General features: G+C 36.7%; 1 protein-coding gene across 4 annotated transcripts; it reads left to right on the top strand.

Moving 5' to 3' along the window:
• Nucleotides 1-2,480: 2,480 nt before the first annotated feature.
• On the top strand, nt 2,481-22,558 carry tmem168b (transmembrane protein 168b). 4 transcript variants are annotated; one of them, XM_052030755.1, is made up of 7 exons: nt 2,481-2,981; nt 5,537-5,610; nt 8,191-8,589; nt 8,998-9,433; nt 11,521-11,663; nt 13,933-14,207; nt 19,586-22,558. In XM_052030755.1, coding segments are annotated over exons 2-7 (1,803 nt in total). In that variant the 5' UTR covers nt 2,481-2,981; nt 5,537-5,608; the 3' UTR covers nt 20,134-22,558. The 4 variants fall into 4 exon arrangements, with proteins under 4 accessions (XP_051886715.1, XP_051886712.1, XP_051886711.1 ...); XM_052030752.1 differs by having other exon boundaries at nt 5,541-5,610; nt 8,191-9,433; XM_052030751.1 differs by having other exon boundaries at nt 8,191-9,433.
• Nucleotides 22,559-23,637: the final 1,079 nt, after the last annotated feature.

Below are 23,637 nucleotides of genomic sequence, written 5' to 3'. Positions count from 1 at the left end.
GTTGTACACTAAATTTACTCAAGTCTGCCTCCCTTGTCCACCCCCTTATTGATGATGGAGTGATGAGACTGAAGTGTAATGATTTTAACAGGAACTACAAAGGCATGCATATGGTTAAGCAACTAGTTAGCTTATCTATATGATAAATTGGGAGTAAAAGCTAGATGGTTGGAATCTTGAAAGTACCGATGTGGGTAGATTGTAATACAAGGAAGTAATTGGTTATGGTCACCTGTTCAATTAAGATCAAGGGTTGGAATGTATATATAGAGTCAGATTGGGAAAGAATAGGAGGGCTCTTAGTGTAGGAGGAAGAACATCAATAGATATGAGAATTTTACATTAGATAGTGGAGGGTGGAGTGGGACTAGGTATCCAAGGAAAGAGAGTGCCACAGTTGTAGTAGATCAGATCAAGATGTGACTTGGTGATAAGAGCCATATTCTAGCTAGGACTTCATGGAGCAGGTGCTGGAATGGATAGCAGTGTTGGAAGAAAGGGGAGTTTCACCCAGGTAGTCTGTTAAGGCCATGATGTGAATACAATCGTCTACAGTAAGCCCATAAATGGGCATGGCCTTTGCAGATGACTGGACATCCAGGGGAGAATGAGGTGGTGGTAATAGAAAATTCACTGTAGAGTCAACAGGTTCAGATGGGAATGAGTTGAATGCTGTAGTTTATTTGATGGTCAAATAGATCCAGTGATGAATGACTTGACAGATGCTGAGGAAGAGAGAGAAAAGCAAGCTGTGTGGCCTTATCTAAGAGGGAGTCATGCCTGGATGGATACAGAAAACGAGGAAGGTTGTGGAGTTTAAAAGTTTGAGTAGGGATTTTGGTAGGTAGAGAAGAGAAAGTGAAAGGAGTCAATGACAACTAAAGAACTGAGTGATCTTTGAGACAAAGGGAATAGTGAAATTAGGAGAGGAATTGTGAAAATGGAAGTGAATGGCTTGGGTCCAGACTAGCTGCTAAGAAGTCTTGGAAGACCATCACTGTAAAAATTTAAATAGAAAGAAATGGGAAATTCATCACTTTCAGTGTAAAATTATCCAGTGAGATTGTGTGATTAGAACGTTTTTACCTGTCTAGGTTGGTCCACGATAGCAAAGTGACATCCATAGAATGCATGTAAACAAATGGAGACGTTCTAAATCACCGCATAGAAATAGTCCATTTGGTCCTTAAGTTTGTTCTACGATTCAACATGATCCAATCTGTCCATCTGTCTTTATCATTATTTATTTATAAGCTTGATTCACAAACACCTACCAAACTCTGATTTAAAACTAATTGGTCTAAAGTCGATTGTTGCTTTTGTAAATGGTTAACTTTGTAATACTGTGGACTCAACCATCAATTTACTTATCCAAAATAGGTCTGTCTTTGAAGCATTAGCAGGAGAAACTGATACTCAGTATGGAGATAAAGCCCCATTTTGCGTTGTGTTGGGTAGTACTACCACTATGCTAATTATGATAGATTAAGAACTGATGCAGTGCCTCACCTCAAAACTGAGGTGTCATGGGCCATCGACAGCAGAAGTTTATTTCACTATAACCTGCCTATTACTTCTTACTCCAATATTACTATTAAGCCAAGGAGCGACCAAAGTTTAATCAAGAATGTAGAAGAGCATGCCAGAAAAAGCATTATCAAAAAAATGATATCACCGTAGACCAGAAACTGAACAAAACAAGCTACGTACCACGGCGACAAAAGTTGGCCAAGGCTGGTATGTTGCAGTGAGCGACTCATCAACCTGAAACCTTATGCTTTTCTCATCATATGCTGCCTGACTTGTTGGGCAGTTACAGCATCTTATTTTATTTCAGATTTCCAGTATTTTGCTTTTGGATAACTTTCCAAGATGACTCCCTTCACCCGAGGTATTTTTATGGAATCTTTACGTATATCGGAAAGAGCACCCGGGGTCTATATTCGAAGTCTTGTCTGAAAGATTGCACCTTCAACTGAAGTCTGGGTATGCATTTTTGAGTTTAAATTTCAACTGTTTTTCGAAGCCACAGTCTTCTGGCTCACAGGCGAAAGGTAAAATAACCTTGCATTTAGAAACACATATCTGATGGGTTTATAAGTACTTGACATCTCGTCTGAAAAAGGGCAATTTTTCTTGTAAGGTGTCATCGTTCTGTTGACGGTGCTTTAGAAATTGTTCCAAAATTACGGTAGATTAATGTTATCCATGCAATATGGTATCCTCTACATAGTTTATAAGTACAACTTTAACTGCCGTAACACAAACTTTTATCAAACTATTAAATAAAATGTAGTGCACCTGAGACGTTAAACCACAGCAGTGGTCTGATCTGGTAAGTACTTTTTAAATAGGAGACGTTTGCTTTAAATTCAGAATTACATCAGCTATATTTTGCTTGCTGGTATTGAGTGTTTGCATGTTAATATTCTGCTAAAGCTTCCCCCAATAGTGCATTGGTACTTTATAGAACTGTCGAAGTAGATTCTGTTCAATTTTGTTATTCATTTAAAAAAACTGAATTAACATAGCAGAACTGTGACAGAAACCAGTTGCACGACAGGTTCAGAGATAATTAACTGCGGTCTAACTGGCAAGACCACATTGCGTACACCAGAAATGCAAGCATTTTCTTGTGACAATGCACGGCGTGTTGTGCACGATTTCTAGCCGCTCTGCTCGCTGTGGGAGTATCCGGAGCTGAGCGCTGCGGCTCACCTCCTCCGTGTTCGCGTTTCCCTCGCTCTCTGGTGCGTCGTGTCCTCTGGCGGGAGCCGTCCTCTGCTGGAAGTCCGGACTCAGGCGGCGGCCGCTGAGTGAAGCGCTTCTCTCCTCCTCCTCCTTCTCCTCCTCCTCCTCCTTCTCCTCCTTCCCCCCCACCCGCCCGGGCTCTCCGCCCGCACCCTCCTCAGACGCCCGGGACTACTCGCAACCACTGCCCGACCGGCTGAGAAGCGGTTGAAGAGCGAGGCCGGCGGCAGGTAACCGGGTGTTAGTGGGCCGGACCTGGGCCTGGGACCTGTTGCAGGAGAGCGGGCGGGCGGGGGGCTTCGTCCCCACTGGACCCGGGGGTGGGGAAGAAACTTGGGGCATCCTTGGCCTCGGCCTCTTAGGTGGTCCCTCATCCCATGATAATTAACCCCCTCCTTCCCCCCCCCCCCCCCCCCATTTAAAAAGTTGCTTGTGCACTGAGCTACACACTGGCTGTTTGCCAACCCGTCCCCAACTCTCAATCGGCTTCCGATCCCCTCTCCTGTTTTTCTATCTGACAGTGAATTTTAAAGCAAGAAATTAGATTTGAATTTCTCGCCTGGGACGAAAGAGAGACGAAACTCGCATGGCATTAGTCTCCAAGCAGGTTTTATAACCAAGATTGGGCCAAAGGACTGTTAATCCTATTGTAGAAAATACTGGAAATAATTCAGCAGGCCGGGTAAAAACAGACCAGCTGGAAAGGGAACAGGGAGAAAAAATGTTTCAAGTTGACGGGTTTTCATCGGAATGGGAAAAGTTGGAGACAGTCGAGTTTTAAGTGTGCAGATAAAGTGAGGAGGGAGGAGAGAACTCGAGGGAAGGTCTGTGGTAGGATGGAATGCAGAAATCACACAACTGTTATGGCATATTTCAGCCCATTGAATCCAGTGGAGCAATTCCATCAGTCCGATTCCCCTGCTTTTTCCCCGTACCTGCAAACTACTTATCCTCTAGCTTATCCACTTCCCTTTTGAAAGTTCTGAATGAATCTTTCCACATTCTTTCCAGGCACTGTGTTCCAAACCATAACCACCTTATACAATTTTTAAGAATTGCAAGTTCTTTTTAGAGAATTTCCTCACTATCTTTAGAACAGTACTCCGAATCTTTGGCCCTGAGTCTTTGAACCGTTGGCTAATGGAAAAGTCATGGAGTCTTACAGCATGGAAACAGGCCCTTCAGCCCAACTTGTCCATGCTGATTGTGTTGCCCATAGCCCTCTAAACCTCTCCTACTCCAACTTCCCTCTGTTTACCCTAACTAATCACGATCTGAGTCAATCTATCAAATCTCTCCTCAACATTTTGTTTAAAAAAAATGAACTTTTTTTTGTCCATAATTGAGTTGGCTCATTTGACAATCATTTGTTAGCATCCAGTATTATTGTCTGAATTGGACAACAGGTTTTTGTAACTACACAGTTGAAGAATGAAATGATGAAACTGTTGTCCAATCATCCCTGCTTTTGCACAATGTGGTTGGGGCTGACCATTCCAGTGTAAATAATAATTTTAAAGGCATGCAGGATTTACATTTTTAACTTTCTCTTTTTTTTCTCTTTTTAATCCATTTCCCCTCCCTGGTTTGACATTGAATTAATACTTCCTACTGGTTTAGGCTCTGTTATTCGTGAATGATTCTTCACTCTTGTTAGGAAATACATAGTTGCTTACTGAATTCGCATGTCTTTTTACTTTCTTGTAGAGTGCAAATTTTCATGTAAAATATTGGGCCAAGTGCTAATATAATGACTGGTGCCATTTGCTTACTGTAACAGGGCCCTTTGTCTTCAACCCAATTCACAAACTTTGTTCCTTGGCCATTAATTCCATCACTCTACCTGGCTTGAGTCTCAGACGGTTAGCAGTCTCAATATCCTTTAGTTTTGGCATAGTTGAGTTTCCAGTCACAATGATTTCAAGCAATTGGTAGAAGAATTAGGTGGATGATAAGGATTCATTCTTTTCATCCAGAGAATGATCGGGGTCTGGAACTTGATGACTGAAAGAATGGTAGAGGTAAAAACCTGCACCACTTCTGAAAATTGCCTGGATGTATACATGTAGATCCATGATCTGCAGGGCTACAAATTAAAAGCTGAAGGGTAGGACTAGGTTGGATAGCTCTTTTACAACCAGCATGGACACAATGGGCCAAATGCCCACTTCTGTGTCATAGGTTTTTTTAAGGCTATGCCCGTGGGAATATAACTTCCAAATCTTCCTGTCTCTAACACTGCTGAAGCATCTGTCCATGCTTTTATGCCTTCCAGACTCATCCATTATAATGTCATGCTGTGTTTCATCTTTACCCTCTATAAAATGATGTGCATTCAAACTTTTGCTCATGTACTTATACACTGAGTTCCATTTGCACACCACTCCTGTACTTGCTAATTCATTGGTCCACCAAGGTCTCAATTTTAAATTCTTGTATCCTTGCTCAAATTCATGGCCCTTCCCTTTTCTGATTCTGTCACAGCCCTACAGTATCTCCAAGAATTCTTTCTTACAACTCTGGCCTGTGATGCATCCCCCACTTTACTGATGTCTCCAGCCATCTAGGATGTAATCTCTCACATTTCCTCTCCTAATCTCTCACATTTCCTCTCCAAATCTCTTTTACTGATTTAAGTTTTGGGTCAAGTGAACTATGTCAATTTTTGTCTCATTACACATCTGTCATGTGTTTTGATATGTTTTGCTATATATTAATGCAAGCTATGTTATAATTGTGAAGTTTTGTACATCTGCTTCTGTACCTAACTACATATTCTTCTCAGGCAGTGATAATGTATTTATTGATATCCTGATTTCTGAATGGGAAAGATGCGTGGAGATCCTGCAGATATCAGATGTAGGTGTTTCGAAGCAGAAGACATTTCTTAAGAAATATATCTTGAAAATGTGAAATAAAATTTAAATACCACAGATTTAATTGTTGCACAGATGTGACAGACAATGCTATGGAGGTTTTGATTTCTTGTGATGGAACACAGTAAGCAATGACTGAGGTCACGAAGGCATCATTTTTATGGAAGCTTGAGTACATTATAAAAGAGTTCAAGGAAATCCTCCAATCAGTTACTGTTAAAACCATGCAGTGTTATCACATAGCTGCATAACGGTAGAAATGATTGAATATGCTCTACCTTTCTAGTGGGTAAGTTAACTTTTGCTGTAGAGCAGGTACTTAAAATGCTTCAGGGTTTCAAACAGCATTCGAAACAAAGGTGTTGACAATTTTTCACAAGTTTCTTTCTCCTTTGCCCTTATTCTACTATTATACAATTGATTTGGGGATAATTGAAGTCTATCACCAGCAAAAAACAAACTGCTGCTGGAACTCAGCAGGTCAAGCAGTTGACTGTCCCTTTGCCTCTACAGATGCTGCTTAACTCAGAGTTCCTCCAGCAGTTTTTTTTTCGCTCCATATTCCGGCATCTGCAGTTTCTCTTGTGTCTGTCTATCACAAAGCTACTGTCATGCATGGCTATATAATTTTTTTGCTGATTTGCTCTTCTGTCTTACACTTACAATTTGGTGGCCAGTGGAATTTCCCCTACTAGTGTCATTGATTTCCCCTTGGATCTCAGTCCTAGCCAAATGGATTCTGACTTTGAATCCTTAAGAACATCCTCTCTCTCCAGCATTATGATAATCATCCTCAATCTGTACAGCCTCTGTCCCTTTTTTATAGGTAATTTTATTTTAATTGAGTTTATTTACATGTTTACAATAGTTTACAAGTTTATTGAAAGTTAAGCATTTTAATTTTTAGAATATAGTAGTAATTTCAAAATATTTTTGAATGTTTGTGACTTATTCAAGTCCTGCTACGTGATGCATGGTACAGCTGCACAAAGCCTTACAAACTTGGTTGTAGGCGGTATCATAGCTGGTTTTGTAAATTAAGTTGCCGCTTCGATCCACCCAAGTCAGGAGCAGCCATGCAGTAGTAGAAAAGGAAATGACATTCATGGGCAGCCTGTCAAAACCAGACATTTGTGAGCCATTAGCACTTTAAGGCCATAAGGTGCAATTGTTATTAACGTCTTTGACTAATTAATGGCCAGTTATTTTTGAGCTGACCTTAAGTCAACGAGTTTGAAAAGACTTTCTTTTTTACATTTTGATGTACTTCTTGATGTTAATTAAAAGACATTTTTTGTTGCTGAGAGTTGTTTTCCATACATGACTTTTTTTTATCATTACAAAATAATCATGGCACATGTTTGTGTATGTGACATTTTGATGGCTGAAGATAGATTTCAGGGTAAGACTTAATCTGTAGATCCCTGCAACTTTCAATTGGACAGGGGGTGTAAAAGTTTTATCTCCCCTTCAGTTTACCAAATGATCATTAACTTATAGAATCTGCTTATTGAAGCACTTGACAGAGGGTGCTCTCTGAATTTATCTGAGGGGAGATATTTTTAAGATGCAACATGTGAAGGCAGGTTCTGTTATGAATAAAACTCACTATAAATAGAATATGACTTCTATTCTTTATGACATATTTTAAGTGTTATACATAAATATGAATGACAGTGTAACAGATGTATTTCAGATATTTTACATTGGTTTCTATTATGTAATACAATATATAGCGTGTTAAGTTACTGAAAAAATACTTTTATTCAGATTAGTAAATATTTTGTTGGCCAAAATACAATTTGTTAATATCAAATATTGTACTGCTGTTAAACGTTAGCCAAGATTGATTTAGAACTGACTCTAAATTTACACACACTTTTTAATAATTGTAGGTATTTTCATTGGATGACGTGATCAATTTGCTGTCAATAATAATCCAGCATCACTGTTTTATAGTCTCCAAATCCTCTATGTTATTTTGTAAATCAATTTCTAGATTAGTATACCAATCAAAATCTCATCCCCAAAGATTCCCAATTTGAGGAATTGTTAATTTGTTTGTCTGATCCCCTTTAAATGAATTCAGATATTTAGCAGTCTCTTGGGTTTTTTAAAAAGAAGTACAACATTCCATCCAATTTAGTAATTTTGTAATATTACTCTTACCTCCAAAGTATTTCATTGCTACAATATGACTTTCAAACTAGCCTGCAGAAAAAAAGTATTGGAATCAAATTGGCAGGTCACTGGTACTCTTAAGTGCTCTGTCACATGGTGTGATAATCTTTCCTTCAAGAAGAGGCAATCTTGAGATCCCACAAAATGTACTGCAGAATCCCGAACAACCATATCATCTTATCTAAAGCTGAGATATTCATGCTTGGATGTCAGCTACTAACCACTATTTTAGTCATTTCTGATAATGAGCTTACAACTTAAAACAATTGAAGTTTAGTTTGCCTTTAGCTTTATGCTTATGCTGCCAGTTTGTTATAGCATTTCAATCTGTTTGATTATTCTGTTTGCATTTTCATTCAATGAAATTACTCTTTTTGCATAGGATTTCCCACTTGTGCAAGTCTGGTTCTTTGAAGGCAAATGGTACCCTAGGAGATCATCATCAACTGCTTTCTGGAGTTCAGACGGAGCCTTTCGAATCATATTACATGTGTAAATCACTGCGTTATTGTGTGAGCCACTGTCTTTATGCAGTAATGACTAAGGTGGAGGAACTTAACAAAGAAGCAAATATGCATTCCTCAATTCGATATCTTGGCTACCTGGCAGATATGAGCTTGCTGGTAGCCATTTGTCTGGGCCTATATGTCCGATGGGAGAAAACAGAAAATATATTATTGCTGGTCATATTCATCCTTGGACTTTTTGTGCTTGGTATTGCTAGCATACTATACTATTACTTCTCCATGGAAACAGCAAGTTTGAGCCTGTCGCATCTCTGGTTTGGATTTTTGCTTGGCCTTCTCTGTTTTATAGATGATTCTAAATTTAAGACGGATGTGAAAGAAGAAGCTACGAAATACTTATTACTGGCTAGCATTTTGATAAGAACTTTGTGGTCTGTAGTTGAGCGAATTTGTGGATGTGTCCGACACCAACCTGCCCTGTTAACATCAGCAGAATTTCTGGAACTAATTGGATTTGCCATAGCCAGTACAGCCATGTTGATGCCCAACTGTTTGAGTGTTGTTTTGCTTGTTTTTGCATTGTCTATGTTAATTGTTGATCTGCGAATGAAGTCTATTTTGGCTGTTCCAAACTTGATAGCATTTGCACTGATTACATCCCTGCTGTTTTTTCCATCTTTGAAAATTAGCACTAATCCCTTTGCCTTGGCTTGTTATTTCAGCCGTCTGATTTGTGTCCCACTCCTTGATCTTTACTTCAGTGGTCTATCTGTTACTGAACGGTGGAAGCCTTATCTGTATGGCCGGACACTCTGCAGAAGAATTTCTATACTTCCTGTAGCATCCATTGAGCTAATATTCTTTGTTCTTGCTGCATTTAAACTGAATAATTTAGACCATTGGTATTTTCTAATACCAGGATTTTCTATTTTTGGAATCTTTTGGCTGATCTGCCATGTAATTTTTCTCATAACTTTCTGGGGTTTTCACACCAAACTCAGTGATTGTCAAAAAATCTACTACACTCATAGAATAGATAATAAGAGCCTGGACTGTGTTATGGCATCCAAAGGAATGCGTCATTTTTGCTTGATTTCTGAGCGGTTAGTGTTTTTCAGCTTGTTATCTACAGCGGTTCTTGGTGGAGTCTCATGGCAGGTATGTGGTATAATAGTTTTCTTCCAAAATTGTCATTAGTCTGTCTGTACATACTGATGTACTACCTAAATTAACACAATTCTTAGAGGATCACATGTTTCAGTTGCATCTTTATGGATATTCATGCTTGTATGATAAAGGCACATACCAGCTTATCAGTTTATAACTGCTTTTAAAAATATTACTGTTAAAATAGGAGCCTGCTTTGCTTACCCAATAAATGGACCGAGCAGAGCAGCCTTTAATTATGGAGTTTTGGTCCCTATTTTAGCAGTAAGCACACTTCAGCATACATCATTTCATTTGGTAGAACTCTTACCTCCGATGTATTCTGAAATTGCAGTTTTTATATAGCTTTTTAGGAACTAAAAGTTTAATGTGTTAATAGTCAAAGCTAATTAAATAGTTTTGTTTTGTGATTTGTATCTTCAACAACTATCAAAAGTGATAGAAAGTATTCATTGAGATGGTTTGTTGACTTCCGTAATTTGTATTCAAATTGTTAAAGTCAGTTAAACTAAGACATGGGAGGGTTCAACTCTGGTCCGTAAACAAACCCAACTTGGAGAATCAAGGATATAATGATTGGAAAAATTACTAAGATAATCGATATGCTGATGAACTAAGCAACCACAGAAATAAAAATGCAGTTGCCAGTAAAGTTACAGATCCCAGGTTAATACCTGTATCCCTAGTGTAAGCAGCCATACCATCTTCGGCAGCTTTCCATATTGACAATATGATAGCTAATGGCCTTTACTAGTCTTTATTGATCTCTGGCATGGGGAGGACATTGGACTAGCTTACACTTTGCCTTTCAACCACAAAGAGATTCAGTCTGAAAGCCTCTCTAACTCAGAACCCCAAGTAGAACCAGTCTGGTAAAATATAGTAGTAATAATATAAACAATGTTATACCAACATGGCTTAAGCAGGAAAGGTTTGCTGCTTCCAAGCCACTGTCATATGGTGCAATTGTGCCATTCTGAATTCGTTTGATGCAAAAATCTTATTAAATTTATGGACAATATTATTTCTATGCTCACTAGTTAAAACAAACATTTCAAAACCACATATCTTTCCATTATTAGTTATTTAGGACAGTTTAAATCTATATTTTAACCATTTTAGAAGTGAATTAATTGTAAGGTTCCTTCTCAAGATTTTAATGCTGTTGGTTTGGAAAAACACAACCTAATTTTATTTTGATTACTTAAACTGCTACAATTTGAGAACAAGCACCATACCTGATGTCTTTTAATCAAATTATTTCCTTTGTAAATAAGGTTTGCATCTTTTTATAAATATTCATTAGCCATATCTTAAAAATATCAAAGTACTCTTAATGCACTTACTAATTGCAATCACTTAGACTTTCAGATATCACATTGAAGCAAACTGTTCATGTAAATTGTTTCAGTAGTGCAGCAATACTCCTTTCATAAATTAATAATAAAAAAGATTTAGCATATAAGAAACGTAAATTATGCCATGGTTAAATGAATTTCATATGCTGCAAAATTAATGTCAGAAATGATAACAGCATCACTGCTGAATACATATATATTTCTTCTGCTTTTGATCTGGAGGAAACCCCTTTTAAAATTTAATTAACTAAAATATTGTAGCTTTTAAGTAATAATTGTCCATTAGTTCCACTATGGCAGCCTCATTGTTGCAGGCAGCTTGACTGCTTTTACAATGTGAATACAGATACAAAGGACCAGGTGCCACTTTGTAATTAAGGTGGAAGACTCACCAAGAGCACCATAGTCAGATGTTCTTTATTAGTTGAGCTATGGTAAGACGATGAAGAGTTTTCCTCCAATCAGGTGAATTTTTAAGGGGAAGTACAACATGTTTACACAACTATTAGGTATCTTAGTATTACTGACCAACAATTAATTTCTCTGCACAAATAAAATTTCAATTGCGTCTAATATAAACACAACCTAATTTTATTTTGATTACTTAAGTTAGGCGTGTAAAGATTTATGAAACTGTTAATTATCTTAATGTTGTATTTTATAGGTATACTGTTGTATAAATATTCCTATTTTAAAGTTTTGTCTTTCTGTTTATTGCAGCCAACAAATGGAACCTTCATGAGTGTATTCCTCATTGTTTTACCATTGGAATCCTTAGCTCATGGCCTTTTCCATGAATTGGGTAATTGTTTAGGAGGAACATGTGTAGGATATGCCATTGTAATTCCTACAAATTACTGCAGGTATAGTCTCATATTATAAATGTTACAGAATGTAGTCACAAGACCAGTACAATGATTGTATGTGAAATTGATAAATTCATTTGCTGCTTGTAATTTTCTAATCATCATGGCCCTTGCTTTCTGAACTACTTCCTGTCCATTGGCAGTTAGTAGTTTATATTGTATTGTATTTAAACAGCATTATATTTTTATTAACATTAATCATAAATTGAATTTTTAGTTGTGTCTAGCCAATACTTAGGCAGTGCACTAAACAAGCAAACATACCTACTGCTTTAGAAAACAACTAACGTCTACGTAGAAGTGTGTTAGTGGTCATCTGTAACAGAGTTCATACAAATTGACTGCAAAGCTCAAGGAACTCTCGACAATCTTAATCCATATATGCAGAGTTTAGATTCCTCTTTTGAAGTGCACTTTCAAAAAAAAATAGTTTCAATACTGACAGATGTGACCTACACAATGAATTAACAATCTCAATTACATGTTGGGAAACAAAACAAAACTAAACAAAACTATATCTGTAGATCAATCAGCCCTAAAGAGCAAAACAAATTTGCATTTTGGCTGTATACCTATCTGTTTAAGGAAGTAGTCTGTAGGTGTGAAAACAATAAGAAAGGAAAGAAAGAGCCTGTACACCAATTATTTCTTATCTACTTAACCTGCTATGTTGCTTGAGCCCTGAGACCAGGTGGAAGTGTGTATTTATTGCTGTGACATTCTACAGGATAAACTGGGTCTGAGAGGCCAATTAGGGCAACTTGCCAAAAGAAACATTCTCATTTATGTATGCTATGTCTAAAGATGTGAAAGGCAGAAATTATGAAAAAATTGTTTTTAAAAATCAATAATGAAGGATTTCACACTCAAATGTTCTTAAAGAACATCATTTATAACAATTTTATTGTATAAATTTACTTTGGATAATGTACTCCAGGTCTGCATACGTATTAAAAATGTTCACTTTTGAAATTCATTACAGAGGAATTATCACCAGTCTTGCAGTATGATTGGTACTCTTTGGATGAAGTATCCAAAACAATGAGCAGAGTCCTCCTTTAATGTAACGTAATTAACTGCTAGTGAATTGAAGTATGGATGTTGTGTTTTTTTTTCCAATTGAGATCTTCATTTTTGTCTTATTATCTGTGCTGATTTCTACTCAACACCTAACAGAAGAGCTAAATCATCCCAACTATTCAAAAATCTTTTCTCAATCTATCAGGAGGTGGGTGATCAATGAACGTAGCAACATTGTGTTTTAGTTTCTTCCTCTAACCCACCCCCCAAAAAAAAATCTGAGAATTACATGCTTTTGGATGATGAGCTTTTATTGGAAACCTTATGTTAAGGTTTGAAATTGAATCTTAGCAGCATGAAGATGTTGAACTATAGTTTAGATATCTTTTCTTTTTAGTATCTGTTCTTTGCCAAATGGATGTGACTCTTGCTCAGACATGAATGACATCATCAGACAGAATTGAGTGGGCTTAAACATTCTGAGAGGATTACAATATTTGTGATAAGTCATCACCTTGATTCTTCACCATTTGAACATGTGGTTGGTAGGGCCAATAAAAGACAAGTCTTATGGTCTTTGGACTCCAACTACTGAACAAGAAATTAAGATAGCAAGGCAGGCATGGACTTTTCACTCAGTATAACTTCTGCCAAACGTTCATCTATTGTAATAGCAGAAAAAGTCACCCCTGACTCCTCTCCCCTCAAACTGCAAAAAAACCCACCTTATTACAAGTATTTTGTGTGTGTGGTGGGGAGGGGGGAGGGGGGTGGGTGGAGGTGGGATGCAACCGGAAAATCACTGTCTTCTGGTTCAGAATCACTGTCTTTAGAAATTTGTCATTAAAATATGCTGTATGCTTTTGTTGTAATGAGGTCAGACCTTATGCATACAGCTCATGTATTGGATAGTGTTGGTGACGTTGTCATATTTAATTTGAGAGCGTAAGTTTTAGATAACAATGAAAGAATATGTGCTTAATAACTGAATATGAGAACAGGAATCATAGGCTTGGGTATTGGTTCAACTAATTTGAATAAAGATGTTATGTGCTTGATATCATAATTGCAAATACCAGAACTTTCAAATTGTTATTTGTGTGGTATTGACTTTGGAATTAATTTTTTTTAAAAAGTATGATTTTTAATGAATTTTTTTGGCGGGGGGGGAGCACTAAGAACAGCTATTCAATTATTCTATAGTTTTGTTAATGTTTAGATTTTTTTATGTCTTGTTTTCTTGTAGTCCCGATGGTCAGCCTACACTCCTCCCTCCTGAGCATGTGCAGGAGTTGAATTTGCGTTCCACAGCCACGTTAAGTTCTGTCCAACGATTTTTTGCCTATCACATGATAGAGACTTATGGCTGCGACTACTCCACCAGTGGCTTTTCTTTCGACACTCTGCAGTCTAAAGTAAAAGCATTTCTTGATCTGCGTACAGCTGATGGACCCAGACATGACACCTACATACTTTATTATAGTGGACATTCTCACAGCTCTGGAGAATGGGCATTATCAGGTACTGTACGTGGCTTATTATTATTGAATAGTTAATAAGTTTTTCTCAAGGACACAATAGTATGTTTAATTTGTGAATGATGGAACTGTGTCTCACTTTTTCATGTGTGTCAGTGTTTGGGCATATAGATTATCATAATAACCAACTCAAAAACTGCTATACTCAAAAACTGCTATGCTCAAAAAAAATCATTAAACCTTGATTTATTTTGTTTATAGTCTTGGGTTGCTTTATATGATGCTATTTTCAAAATGTTGGGATAAATGACAGCATCGCTATAAAACAGCTTGGACACTGTTCAGTACAGCAGGTGTGGTATTTCAATAAACATGATTGTTTCACTCTTGGGTGTGGATGTTCATAAATTCAAAGCAGTCCTATGATGTGAAGTCTTGTTCATTGGAGATTATTTTGACAAGGCAGTGGTCAGAAGTGTGTGTCATCTAATTTCCATGGTATGGAGTTGAATCTTGTGATGAATTCCTCTGACAAGCTGTGTCCTTGTGTTAAGGAATTATGACCTTCAAATGCTCTATTCTTCGCTAGCATTATCAGTAACATGCTTTTAGACCCAATTCACAATATGTAAATTATATGCAATCATTCTTTGGGGATGCCAGCCTGATTTTAGTTGATTTATGAAGATTATTTTTACAATGTGATAAAATCTTGTGAAAACCCAAAATAGACGTGCTATCTTTTTATTATTACTAAATAAAGTAGCAGTTTTTTTTATACCCAGCCTTTAATTTGAATTCAAATATATTCAGGCATGTAAATGCAGAATCTAATGTTCATCTGCAGTGAATATGCAAAGCTGTGTTCTGGCAATGATATTAAATCTAATGACTTTTTCAATTCCTGGTTGCTTGTTTACAAAAAAAAAGAGGCTATTAACAAAAACTGTTGTACGAAAGGCAATTCTGTGGTGCTGTAAATGTATTTCTCATTTTAATGTATGGTGATGTAATTTGCAGTGTACTAAATTAAATAGTTCAATCTATGAATCAAGACTTTTCACACATTTGAGAAAAGTTAGAAATTCCTTTTTTTAGAACTTCACATATTAGCATCTTTCTGCTGGTCTCTGTACTCCTGGAAGTGTTAGCTTTGTCTTGTAAACTATGCAGTGAAGATGATTCAAATTTTACATTTTATCAGCAATTACTGAAGAATTTCAATATAAGATTAACATTCATTGGCTGTTGCTGTTTATCTCCTTGAATAGATTTTAGCTTGGTGACTGAGATTGAAGAGATTTTGTTCCTAGAGTGGATATGATGAAGGTTGAACAGTTTCCCAATCCTCCTGTAGATTATCTCCAATCTAGCAGGAACCTCGTTGAAAGTGATGTGCAATATCATTTTCAATGCCTGTGTTTTTCTTGTGCAACTTTGAATGTCCAATCAATACAAATTGGCAGATAACAATAGTTAGATTTGAAAGGGGTCTTGTTTTAAAAATTCCAATGAGAAACACAGTGTTTGTGTGTAACTGGTGAATCAATGTCTATGAAAAATTGTTTGGAAAAGAAAATCAGGGACTTAAGGCATGCTCTGCAAATTAAGGAATTTTCCTTCCTTGTGCTTTAGTGCATCAGGCACAATAAGGAAATGCATAGAGAGCACTTCAATAATTTTCACTTGTAGAAGCAGTCACGGCATGCGAGGCTTGCATTGGCCCTACCTTAGCAGATTTCAGACTGTTGAGTCTGACACTAGATCCCTGTTTCACATGCCTTAGTTAAATTCTCCATGCAGCAACTCACCCATGTTCATAGTACATAGATATTATTGCAAAGCATTTGTGGCTCTTCTTTTTTTATTTTCCTGAATATCTGCTTTGTTCATCATTCCCTCCAAGGCAGTTGATCAAGACTTTCACAGGTTTTCTTTTGCTGAAGTCTCTTGTTACATTTAATTGTGTTTTTCTTGGCCTCTGGTTTTTCTCTTTGCTGTATGAAGAAATGGTTCCTTTCACTTAAACATTTTCTCTCAATGACCAAGCTAGAATCAGAATCTTGGATGAGACCTTAACGTAAAAATCCATGATTAAAGTTATTTTGAGATATCGATAGACCAGATAAATTTGTTTTTTTTTAAAATGTAGAATTCCTTATGCTGAAGCAAATTGGTGAATCAGTGTGTGATAGAACTTTATAGTAATTTAAACATTTGTAGTCTTTGAAGATGTTGCATGGCAGATGGTCAAACATGTAGTTTTTCCAAACTACTTCCCAACAAAGGCTCTTTGAAAGGTTACAAAAACAGAACTAAAAGAACAGGTATAACTTGAATTATGCCATATTGTAACAACTGTTGAGTTCCTGACTTTTTTTTAAAATTATATCTTTTGGGATAACTTTTGGGAAACATTAAAGGTGATCTTTACTCATTATTGGCAGCTCAAACATACCTAGAATACAAAAATGCCAGAGCATATGAAAGATGTAACCAAATTCATACATGTGAATTTAACATGGTTGATTTGAAATGCCAACTTTAAAAAATCTAACTATTTTTAGCCAATTGAATTGAAACAACCATTTACTGTGTTTTTATTGTCAGACACTGAAAGCAGATTATTTGTTGGAACAAATTTAATTTTTAAACCAAAAAGTCAAGGAAATAATTTATAATTTCTTATAACTTCATAGTAACTTTTAATATATATGCGTCACAGTTATCACTAGAATTACAAGTATGTTTCCCCCTAATCAATTTCAGAAAGTTTGGAGATGCGTGTTGAAAAATTCCAATAATTGATGAAAGGTTATTAGCCCAAAACATTAACTCTGTTCCTCTCCATATGCTGGAATATTTCCAGTGTTTCCTGTTTTTTTTAAAAAAAACACTTAATTTTACATCTATTCAGGTTGGCCTAGTTGCACGAAATGACAGATGAAAGTGTAGAGTATATAATTGGACAGTATAAATTAGTCTACCAGTCAGGCAGTACATTCTAGATTACATGGCTAGCTTCTGGCTCGTTGTTGCAAAATGGAAGTGATCTGGCAGCACAGAATTGGCATGTTAGCTGAATTTCACCAAGTAGACAGGGATTTATTATGCATTTTGGGGGATTATGTTACTTAGATCACTAGGTATTTATATTGTCATATCAAAATGAGTCATCTATGACAATGTTATTGTAAGAAAGATCCCCAGAGCTGAGGGACTTCCTTCAAAACTCCAGTTGCCAGCTTGTTTATCCTGTTGGTCTTAACCTATCACAAGGCTCAGCTTGCTATTTTGTTTCACAATTCAGTGATGAAATTAATAAATATCAATCATGTATTTCCAATTGAAACTAAATTAGGAACAATTAAATTGATACAATAGATCATGGAATTAAATAACATTTTAACCCTTACTATATTTCAGGCTATAGTACAAAGCTGTTATCAACTTAAGGTTTTCAATTTCTTTTTACTTAATGTTAGGAAACAAATACTAATCCAGTGTGCACAAGTTTTCTTGCAATGATTCGAAATCCCGTTATATCACACATGCTCTCCCACGATATGATACTCTTCGATCTAGCCATTTCCTTCATGGTGCTTGCGCCATCTGTTGTGCTGAAATGTGGAAACTGCGGCATTTGTGTGCAGCTCTGGTGCTTGTACTGCTAGTGTAGGCTCTTCGGCCAGATAAGCAGTTAAAGTCTGCAACTTAAGTAAAGAAATTGTTTGATTCATGTAGCAGTGAATCTTTTTGTCTCGGGTGTTTTGAAATAAAATATTGAGTGAGCCATGTAAAGCTCTGAGATTTGGGGCTGTGATTTGGCTGAATGAGTATGCTGCTAACGACACTGGCAAAGGATGAAAAGTTTTCATCCATCATGTCTAGACTTATTATACATGATCACTTTTTTTTTGAAAATAGGTCTCAACTGCAGGTTTCAGTCTGTATAAGAATACTTATTATTGCATGCTTATCTTCACACTGCATTTTCAGTAGTATGAATACAAGGCTCTGTATAATTGTGTCTCAAAGCTTAATTATCTGCAGCAGTTGGTATGCTGCTGTGCAAGCAGCAATACAAGGAGGTAATATTTTGCACAGGAGAAGCTTACCGGTCAGTTTCCATGATTTGTTTTGGAACTCTTGAACTTGTTTCCCTTTCCTCATGACAAATTTTTAGAAAGGACTGAATTCTCTTGAACTAGAAAAGGAATTCAAGTTCAAGAGTTCCAGAACAAAGGATGGAAACCAGAGTAAGGCAGTAAGTTTCATTGTCTCATGTCTGCCCTAAACTAAGACATTTCTTTCACCTGCTACAGCTTGGTAAGTTCTGTATTAATACTCAGAGCTGCCCTTGGGAGACTACCTCTGCTAATTGTGTAACTATGGCGGTAAACCTAATGCAACTCTCACTAGACAGTTACAACTTTAACAGCTTTCAAGTGATGGAATAAATAAACATTAAACAAGCAGAAGCAATTAATTGTTTTACAGGGGTGGGGGTAGGACTTTAAATTTCTTATAGTAGATCAATAAATGTTTTTTTTAAAAAAAGGGAGGTAGCAAGTTTCAGAAAGTAGGATTGTTTTTTGCAATGATATATATTCTAGAACCAAAGAAAAGAGGCCATATTTGATTTTGTAATGTGTAGACTTAAATAGTGCATGAACATTTTAGTAATAATCATTATATGATTGATTTCAATGCAACATTTGAAAGAAACAAATCAGCTAATAATTTTATAGATTTACAGTTCCATGTGATGAGATGACTAGTGCGAAGTTAAGTTTGATTACTTATGTTAAATGCCTGTGAGGAAATCAGCCATTTTTCACACTTGTATACCTAAACTCTGTCCCTTTAAAGACCAGTAATATAGAATGCTAGAAGAGGACTGCAACTTACAGATAGTATTTGTAACTAAAGAGATTTCCTCTCAAGACTGTTAACTCCAAAAGACAAACGGTGAATGAAAATGTTAAAAAATTTCATATTTTAAGAGCAAGTTTGTACTTGAGAGGCAGGAAAGCTATTTTCTTCTGTCATCTACCACACCCCAAAATCACCAAGGAAAGCCATGAATGTCTATGGAGTTAAGGAACAACAGAAAAAAAGCAAGGCAAACAAAAAGCAAAAAAGTACAGTTCTCAGTGAGAAGGGAGAAATGAAAAGAACAGCAACAAGACATAGGAAAGTTCTACATAAAGGACCTGAAACAATTTTTAAAAATCAAAATCTAGAAGTTTAAAGCAATTGTAAAACATTTTATCTGCTGAAGTGAGACATGGGCATGGAATAATTAATGAAATAACTTCAACCGTTTACCAGGGAATTGCAGCTTGCATTATAAGTAACAGTACTATGATCCCAGGTTCATTGAACACCAACTTTTTCCCTTTATTTGTTTTATATTAGGAGGAGAAACCTTGAGGCTGGAGACAATCTTGGAATGGTGGAAAGAGAAGAACTCTGACTTCTGCTCCCGTCTGATAATTGTTCTGGACTGTGAGAATGCTCTTCCATGGGTTAAAGATGTAAGAAGAGTCAGTGATATTTTTGTTGCTGTGCAAGGTGCCAAACTGGCCAAACAAGTGAATATAGAGGAGGCAGACCTTCCACAGCTAGGTGACTTTACTAAAGACTGGGTAGAATATAATTGCAACCTTGACAACAACATTAGTTGGTCAGATAAAGGAAGAACAGTAACAGCTGTGTATGGTATATCTAAATCATGGAGTGACTACACTCTTCATTTACCAACCGGAAGTGATGTTGCCAAGCACTGGATGATTTACTTTCCTCGCATCACTTATCCTCTCGTACATCTGGCAGACTGGTGTGGTGGATTGAACCTTTTTTGGATGTGTAATGTATGCTTTAGATGTTTCAAAAGGTTGAAGATGAGATGGTTTCCACCCACAGTTCTGGACACAGGACAGGGATTTAAACTTGTGAAATCATGAAATGTTATCTTCATGTGTCAAGTACTTAGGACTTCGTATTGCACTCACAGGCATCTTTCCAAAGATTTTGGTGTAAAGGTTTGTAAACGTTAATGGACTATAAATGCAAAAAAGCTACTGGTTTATCCAAGGTTGCATTTCTTAAATCCAGATATCAGGGTTCATCAAGATGTAACATTTTTTATATTAAAATGCACTGAGTTCAAATCCACTAACAAGTAATGTTTTGACAGCAATTCGACATTGGTTTAAAATGTTCATTATGTAAAGAAGTTTGGCTGCCAGGTACTGAACATGCCAACCATAAATTCTTATAAAGTATTTCAAAATATTACTTGCATCCCCAACTTCAATCTGGTGTTCAAGTGCTTATTCTGCATAATAGGCCTTAAATCTGATTGTCCAGTTTTATATTATGTCTTGCTCTCACTAACTTACTTCTGGATACCAAATAATAACGAGGAAAGCAATTACAATCAACAGTAATGTTAATACACAACCCTTGAGAAACCAATGTGTTATCAAAATTTGAAGATTGCGTCTGCTTCTTGTCCTATGGAAGATCTGGTTTGTAAATATTTCTATTTTAATGCTAATTGTACAGCATTCTTCATTGTCCACTGATATAATTAATTCAATAGTTGAGAGCTTTTTAAAAAAAAAGTGACTGTTCAGTTTAAGGTCCGTTATGCTATGCTAAGTTTTTTAAAACTAAATTTTATAATAAATTCCACTAGCCACCAGGATTCAAATATAACCACAAATAGTTGGGACTTCCTTAATTCCATATGCAATACCACATTGATATTGCTGAGTTCATTATCAAAACATTATCTTGTACGTGACTATGCATTGTATATGAAAGTAACAGGGCATTCTTTTAAAAGCCACCTGGTATCTCAACTTTTGTTTATAGTAACGCCATTTCGAAATAAATGTTATTTCTACTTTTGTAAAAAAATCTTTTCAATTGATCTTATTTGCATGTAATTACTTTTGTTCATTCATAAATCAAAAGGAGATCTGAATGGCTTAATTGTATCCTATGATAAATTACATTTTATCTTGCACTCTATTGATATGTCACATATTTATTTTATGCCTGGCACATACATTACTGTTTGAGAATTTATTTAAATAGTTATGTTATAGTGCTTTTATTACATGTTTAATTTCATTGTTCTAAGTTCCCTATTAAATGAACTAATAAACCATAATCGTTTCAACTATACACATCAAATCACTTCATTTTAATATTTTATGGATTTGGCTATAGTTCACTTAAGAAACAAATTGTTTCAGGTCTTTAAGGGCTGGTTATACAGTGCAGCTGAGTTTGCAGCATCTGCAGATCTGGAGGGGAGGTGTGACACAGAAGATTTTGATAATAAAATGTTATATTGCACCTAACTTTTAGGAATATGCTTGATAATCTCTTATTTTGCCCGTATCTTTCCTCTCCCAAAGGCAGTACTTCATGATTGTCACTGTACTATTTTTAACTTCTGGACTGTGGCTGCACACATGGTCCACATTCCCAGTTCTTGGCTCTGCTGCACACCTGGCCCACTTAATTCCAACCACTGCTTCCAGACAGTGAGACCTGTTATGAGGTCAGGATTGGGAATTGAGCTAGAGATGGGAGGCATTGTGACAGGTGGGTGAGAGAGGCTGTGGACAAGGACTCCAGTATGTCTGTCGTGTCTGCCCATCAATGTGTGAGCATTAATGTCTATGCAGCAGGGCCTGGTCTCCAGTTGTCTTGGTGCCCTTGCCACCTAATCAAGACCCAGTCCATCAATATGGGAAAATAACCCACACACAAGCAAGTTCCACACTCCAGTCCCACCAGAGACAGACCTGAATGCTGCTCTGCTACCATCAATCAGTAAGTGAGACACTGACATGACATTACTGCCCTACGTGAGACACAGCAGGTAGGACAAACTAATTCATCTGGGTGACTTCAATGCCAGGGTGGGAAAAGATGCAATTCTGGCAAGGCAGGATCAGCAAGGCAGCTTCAGGAAAGACAAACTCTCCCAGAGTCATTTTATACAAGGCTGACTGGTCAAGTTGCAGCCATCTGTATTCAGTATCAAATTTAACAACTTAAGATAGTTTTCTCTGCATCAGAATTGGTCAGTTCTTCTGTAGGCCATTCATGTGTAACATTGACTTAGTTTTTCCACTCTTCACCAGTGTGACCTGACCCACTGGGCATTTCCCACATCTCTCCCTTTCCCTCAAATAACTTCAACAGCTTATTACCATGGCAAGCCTGGTCTCACCCTGGAGGTATTCCCAGATTTTCTCCATCCCTCCCCCCACCTTCTCTGCAATTTGAAGCTAACTTGCCCCATTTCTGACAAAATGTTTTCAACTTGAAGCATTTACTTTGTTTCTCTTTCCAGCATCTACAATCTTTTTAAGTGTTCATTTACTCGTTAATAATTGCATCTCTTTTATAATAAGTCCAGTAAAAAAAAAGTTCCAACTCTGCTTTAGAAAAATGACATCCCTGCAGAAGGGTGCACAGGACTCCTACCACTACAAAAGCCAGCAAGTTTAAAGTGTGTATCATCAATGCTCCTTGCTGACTTTGTGCATTCATAGCTCATCCGGGTTATTTGAAGATGTTGGCTTATACCCTACACACACCCCCGGGTTCCTGGAGAACTTGATCTGTATTTCTTTGAAAAATTCCTATTAAAGATTTTCCAATGCCACTCTCTAATGGTTGTTTTCAAACTCGAGACCATTGGATAAGTTCAGAGAAAGACAAACTGCCAGGTGGATAAAAGGTTTGAAACAAAACATGCTATTTCCTTTGCAAGTCTCAACTTTGCCCTTTTATTTTTGTTTGTTTTAAACAACTTATTAATAATTTTTGCATTAAATTGAGGTAACATATCATTTAGGTCATAGATAAGGATAAGTAAACCATTTGAATTTCTCTCCAAAACTGTAATAAGTGCATTATCACTTTAGTTTTTGTGATGTAGAAATTGGTTATATTGAATTTTGTATTTCAATGCATATCCTTTTAGTATTGAAACACAAAATAAAGAATACTGTAGTGAGACAGAAAACAACATCAAGTTTATCGTTCCAGGTTTCCGAGTTAAGCGTTCTTGAAACAACAAGGTGGTTTATGGGTCAGATACTGCATAGCACTAGCATCACCCCCCCCCCCCCCCCAAACACACAAATCAAATCAGACAATACATGAAATTAACACTCTCCACAGCTCTGAGAATGAATGGCAGCATTTTTCTCCACAGTTCTGCCATTGTATCAGTACCTCCAGAACTCAGACAATGCACATTGCAGGCATGTTTACAGCTCAAACAATACAGCATACTAACACATGAACTACAGCAAAAAGCTTGTTAATGGGCCTTTCCAAATTAATACAAGTTGTGCATCTTTGTTTTTAGAACTGTTGAGCTCTGTAAATATATCTATTAACTACAGAACTTTGAAAAATCACACACATAATGC

Source organism: Pristis pectinata, chromosome 15, assembly GCF_009764475.1.
Source record: "Pristis pectinata isolate sPriPec2 chromosome 15, sPriPec2.1.pri, whole genome shotgun sequence".
Taxonomy (NCBI): Eukaryota; Metazoa; Chordata; class Chondrichthyes; order Rhinopristiformes; family Pristidae; genus Pristis; species Pristis pectinata.
This window is presented reverse-complemented; position numbering and strand designations above follow the sequence as displayed.

Excerpts from the sequence above, each read along its gene's own strand:
- tmem168b (XM_052030752.1), top strand. Across the intron at positions 9,434-11,520 it reads TTGGTGGAGTCTCATGGCAG|CCAACAAATGGAACCTTCAT; the intron begins GTATGTGGTATA and ends TGTTTATTGCAG. Across the intron at positions 11,664-13,932 it reads ATTCCTACAAATTACTGCAG|TCCCGATGGTCAGCCTACAC; the intron begins GTATAGTCTCAT and ends GTTTTCTTGTAG.